General features: G+C 43.7%; 1 protein-coding gene across 3 annotated transcripts; it reads right to left on the reverse strand.

Moving 5' to 3' along the window:
- Positions 1-266: 266 nt before the first annotated feature.
- SPIN3 (spindlin family member 3) lies at positions 267-5,023 on the reverse strand. Of its 3 annotated transcripts, none has more exons than XM_032266096.1 (2): positions 4,162-5,023; positions 267-3,858 (listed from the first exon to the last, which is right to left on the reverse strand). In XM_032266096.1, the coding sequence occupies exons 1-2, from the start codon at positions 4,384-4,386 to the stop codon at positions 3,610-3,612; spliced, it is 474 nt and encodes a 157-aa protein (XP_032121987.1). In that variant the 5' UTR covers positions 4,387-5,023; the 3' UTR covers positions 267-3,609. The 3 variants fall into 3 exon arrangements, with proteins under 3 accessions (XP_032121987.1, XP_032121986.1, XP_032121985.1); XM_032266095.1 differs by having other exon boundaries at positions 267-4,388; positions 4,733-5,022; XM_032266094.1 differs by having other exon boundaries at positions 267-4,388; positions 4,743-5,021.
- Positions 5,024-5,654: the final 631 nt, after the last annotated feature.

The raw sequence follows: 5,654 nt of genomic DNA on the forward strand, positions 1-5,654 counted from the left end.
CAGCTTTAATATATAGTTGGTTTTCATTTTAACTTCCCTCAGTAAAAATATACTGGCCTCTCTTGAGAAGTTCCTCTCACAAAATATATTATGTTCACATATATTTTACATTCTATTATCGAGAAAAATTTGACTGGCAGAAATTGTGGGTTGGTAGGGTCATGTAAGTTTTCATTAAACTGGGTTAGGGTTTGAAGGTTTGAATTAATTACACCTCCTTCCCTTCCAGATTCTGAACCAATTAAAAAATATACACAGGAATCAAATAGGGATTAAGATATCAGCTTTAATATATTGTTCAGTGAAAAAAGCAAGATTCAGAACAGCATGTATAGTATGCCACCATTTGTGTAAAAAAAAAAAAAACCTGATACACACACACCCACACACAATATGCTTGTAAATACATGGAATATCTCTGGAAGGATACATAAGTAACTGGTAACAGTGGTTACTTTTTGAAAATAGGACCAGCGGGGAACTGAGGCCAGGGGTGAGAAGGAGGAAAAGCGATTTACTTTTTATTGTATACCCTTTTGTACTGTTTGACTTTTACCACAGTCATGTGTTATTTTTCTAAAAAAAAAAAAAACCACATATTAAAATTGTAAAAAATAAAAATAGATACCAGCTTTATAGCTGATAGAGCTGGATTGGACAACATGGCTTGGACCTGAGGCTGAAATGAACTTTTACCACAAGTCTAAGGACTTTGGGATCCCCCCACCCCAAGGGGAGATAGTTGGGTCTACAAAGTAGATATTTACCCAACCATGTAGTGAAGGACCGCAGTCTTTTCCACATCTTGCTGTGTGGAACAAACTCAAGATCCAAGAGTGGCCTAAGCTGCCTATCCATTATAACCATTTTCTCAATCTCATCAAGTTATTCCTCCTCCCATGCATAAGACTGAATGAGTGGCAAGAGAAGGTGAGTGGAAACTTTCTTCCAAACATTTTTGAGAGATGCAAATCTTTTCTTTTTCTTGAGTCAGGAGCATGGAGAGAGGAAAAGGATAGATCCCCTACACCCTTGTACATTTTATTGTCTTAAGCCACAATGGTTAACACTCAAGACTCTGGTCAATAAACAGGGCTGTGGCTGTCTCCTTCTGGGGAGACCAACAGTATCTTAGAAAAGTTCTGCTCCCATCAATGTAAGATTGGTGAGCAGTTCTGTTTTTGCCCCCAGGAGGCTCTAAAATAAGTCAAAAATAGGACAGTAATTAAATTAACTCCAAGGCTACATTATACCCTAGGCTGAAAATATGATCAGAATTTTAGCCCTAATTTACAATTATGTCCAGCCATATTTCCTGACATAGCTGACAACAATTATACAATGACTCCCAAAGGTAGCATTAAAAAACTTCAAATAATACAACATCAACATAATGAAAATGCCTTAGTTTGAACTATATGACCTCACCCCCACCCCGTCAACTATTAAACTCCCAGGGGAAAATGACTACCCCAAATTAAATTTCTAATTCAAAGTCCAAAAGATTTAAAGTCCAAAATTCTGCCTTTCCCAATTTCTCGTTTTTCTCATTTCAGCCATACAGATCTTACAAAGATGTCTGCCCAGATATGGGGTTGCTTCAGCAGCTCCAGCCTTGGCTGTCTTCCTCTTGACTGGGTGTAGTTCCTTCAGGACCTCAGGAGTTGAATTAATCTAACCCCACAATTGCATGTCATACATATTTAAGAGTCCAAAGGGTCAATAAGACATAAGATTATCACAGTATCAACCTGACATCAAAAAAATTAGAAGCACACTAGTTCCCAGCCACTAGAACAGTTTTTTTAAGCAAATGTATGACCCCAGGACTTAGTACATAGGGCAATACAGACCCACATTGCTGTTGTCAGTGAAACATCATAGTAGAGACTTAGTGGCATCAAAAAGGAAAAAGTAGACAGATAAAACATAGGAGAAAAGACAATATCTTCTTTGTTTCATCCTCAGCAGGATGCCAATCTGTGCCGGTAGTCTGGACTCCATGACCTGTGAACTTAAACTAATTTGGAAGATATCTTGCAGTACAATCCCAGTATGATTATACTGCCTTGAGTCCCAGCCCCAAATGTGCAGAAGTCCATGGCCTTATTAGGCTGTTACTGCTAATGGAGCTTCTGTGAGAGCCCCAATGGGAAAGCATTGGTTTTGACCAGGTGCTTCTCTCAAAAACCATGCTTGTATTTCAGCTTTTCTTTCCTAGGCTTTGGTTAACCTCCACCAATGCCTCTTTAATAATGGAAAGCTCAAAGGCCCTTCCATTTTTACTTTTCTGCCGTAGTAGAACTCACCCCTATCTGCATATGAGTTTCTTAGGGCCAGCCAAGAAACAGGATAGACTTAAAAATCAAAACGATAACAAAAATCTATTAGATTTCTACCAATGCCAGCACTTAAAACATCATTAAGCCTACAGATTACCTACCACTGACTGTGTCCCAAGTCCTGCTGGGATACCATAATAGATGAGCCCACCAGTCTCTGCAAGGAAGCATAGTCTGCTTTCAGCCTTTCTTGGTTCTCACAAGTGCCTTGCCCACCTCATATGTTGGGACTTTGAAGTCTCCCAAGAATAAAATCTAAAACTTCTGAGTCTCTCTTAGCACAGCAAAGAAATCTGTATCTCAGCTTGATTCTAGGTTTCTGCTCTTTCATTTCTAGGTTCTCGACAGATCTTGCCAAGCCCAGCCTTTGCCCTGTGACAAAGAGTGTCCCTGTGACTGAGGACTCTAGCTAGAGCCTGGCTTAATGCTCCTCTGGGCTGAAAAAGACCACTTGTGCTAAGGTCTGCCTGCACAGCTTGTATCAGTTAAAACACACACCATGTCTGCAGAGCTATTGCAGACGAGAGGAGAGATCCTAATGCCACTGATGACTAAAACCTTTCACTTAAGTTTTACCGGAAATCTTGATCTCTCCACTTGGAGTTTGGTCCCCAAATGCTTGTCTTCTTATCAGTTTTGCACGGTTTCTCAGCCTATGCTTAGGTACTAAAATGCAAAGTAATTACCTTATTAATTCTAGAACAGTTGAGCAATAGGTGAAAGAACCAGAAAGGGAGCAAGATGTTAGCCTTACTTTTAGTACAGTTAGAATTGAGAATGCAACTTGAACAAGAGACCAAAATGCGTTTCCCACTCTTTCCCAAGTTAGATTTTTGAAGCTACCTGGGAAAGATTTGAGATTGCAAAGACACTTACCCAGCCAGTCACATGGGGTATCTCAGCAAGCTTCACACCTCAATGAGGGTAGAGTCCAAGTGCCAAAAAGACTGAGGTGAGAGGTGTTCAGCTACCTTTAATCTATTAACACCACCCAATATAAAAAAAGTATGAGCCAATGGATGTCAGGCTTTACCCTTCTCACTAATCAGTTAAATCAGTTAAACTGCAGAGAGGAACCAGTGCAAAGATTGGACAGATGGGCAAAAGGTTTCTTCCAAAAACATATGAGAGGGCAGAAGTTCCAATTTTTTGCCAAGCAAAACGTGCAAAAAGGGAGAAGATGGTTCTTACAAACTGGAAAGCAATCAAGACTTTTTGTGTCTACAGATTTAGCGTCTCATATATTTGGCAAATTTCAACATGACCTTTAAGATGTTTTTACCAAATCGTAGACATAGATATGGAAATCATCATCAAATTTGATGAAATACACAGAGGGTTTTGCTTCTACCTGATGAATGACCATGCCAGTTCTCTTGGAGCCATCGTCTTTGGCATATTCCACCTGTTTGCCTACCAGGCTGTCTATGACTTCTCCTGGCTCCCTCTCTGCCGGAGGAGAATCATTGGAATCTTGAAGGATGCGGAGGTCACCGTCTTTATAATCATCTAAGAGCTGGTACATATATAACACAGGATCTTTCTCATAGGTAATGTAAAACCATGTGTTCATGACAGGTGCCTGAGCTAAGACCATCCCCCTCCATTCATTTTTGGAACCTTCCTCTGTCTCAAAAATATGTTCCACTGCTTTGCCAACCATTATTTCTGCTAAGTGTGTATCACTGATTCTAGATGATGCAACTCTATTAGGAAGGACTTCAAGTGATGACACTCTTTCATCTCTGTGAAGTTCCAATCCATAAACACAGTCAAATCCATCATATTTGATAAGATACAGAGAGGGATTTACAGGTACCTGATCCAGAACGGTTCCCTTCCACTGTGTTAGAGGTTCATCTCCATCTTTCCATCCGTGCTGAATTCTGCAGCCCACGATGTTCCTCTGAGGCTGGGAGGTGGGTCGGCTCCTATGCTTCTTGTGTGCAGCCTTCCTCTTCATCATGGTAACAGACACACTGCTGTGTCCAGCGCCTGTCCTGGACCGGTGCCCTGCAGCTGCCTTTCCAAACGGGGTCTTCATGCCTGCAGGGAGGAGCACAGTTGCCAGGTGGACCGAGAAAGGAAATTAACAAAAATCAATGCGTAACACGGAGAGCTTTTTCTCCTAATCTGCGCACCCCGTACACCCACGCCTGTTTTTATCGAAAGCTACCTAGCAAAGCTGGAAATCAAGGCACCCTCGCTGAGTGCCTGCAGTAACCTTACTCCCCAGCTCAGTTTCGCTAAACTAAAGCAAGAGATCTGCGGTTCGCTGAAATGGGAAGCATTTCCCCATTCCCCTCTCCCTGCTTCCAACACTACCCGGCCAGGAGGCACAGATTCCCCACCATCCCGAATTGCGGGCCTCAGGTGCCCAAATCGGACACCTCGCCTTGCCTCCGCAGTGAGCCTATGGAGAAGGAATATCAGCGGGCGAGCAGCCCAGTGCTTGCAAAAGCTGGGAGAGGACGATCCGTAGGCAAAGAGTGTCTCTAATAGGGCGGCGGAGCAGGCGAAGAGAACCGTGGCGGCGTCCCTAGCTCTTGGCTCCTGCGTCCTCCGCCTTCCTGTAGGCGGTGGCGGCGGCGGTGGCGGTGGCGGCGGCCGCAGCCCCTCCGCCACCTCGGACTCCCACTAGTCGCTGCTGCGCCGCAGTCTCCTCCCTCTTTCTCTAGCGCAGCTTCCGGCCAGTAGAGAGGCCTCCCCTTCCTGCCAAACACCGCGTGGCGCCCCTCCCTCACCAACCAGTACCACAGCCCTGGGTGTGGAAGGTGTTCCTAGGCTCTCGGTACCGCCTCTTCCCCCAAACCAGAAGCTGTGGAGCCCACAACCACCTTTCTCTTACTTCATAGGTTTACCTCCTCTGGTTCGGGGCGCTCCCCCGCACCCCACCTCACCTCCACTCTGGCGCCCCTGCCTCATTTGCTTTCCACGTTTCATGAATTAGCCCTTTCCTTTCCCCTCCCTCCCCGCGTCCCCCACCGTCCTTTGAAGGGGATTTGCGGTAGGACAAGAAAAATGCACTAGTACTCAGTGTTCAGGCTGCCATCTTGACCCAATCTACCTAATTTTTACTGACTTGTCATTCTCAGACTTCGCTTCTTGAGGATTTCTTTTCTTTTCCCCTGATTGCAAAAGAATTTCATGCACAATATGGACACTGTAAAAATCATAAAATTGACATAAAAAGAAAATAATTAACTGTAAGCCGGCCTCTCATTTTCCAGGACTCACAGTGAAATAGTAACTCATCATTTCCTTTTCCTTTCTTCTAAGCTCTTACAAAGCTGGGATAACATTGCTTACGCA

This window comes from Sapajus apella, unplaced genomic scaffold (genome assembly GCF_009761245.1).
Source record: "Sapajus apella isolate SASKATOON/1434 unplaced genomic scaffold, GSC_monkey_1.0 scaffold154, whole genome shotgun sequence".
Taxonomy (NCBI): Eukaryota; Metazoa; Chordata; class Mammalia; order Primates; family Cebidae; genus Sapajus; species Sapajus apella.

What these genes read in the sequence shown, in the direction of transcription:
- SPIN3 (XM_032266095.1), bottom strand. Translation starts at nt 4,386, where the DNA reads ATGAAGACCCCGTTTGGAAAGGCAGCTGCAGGGCACCGGTCCAGGACA.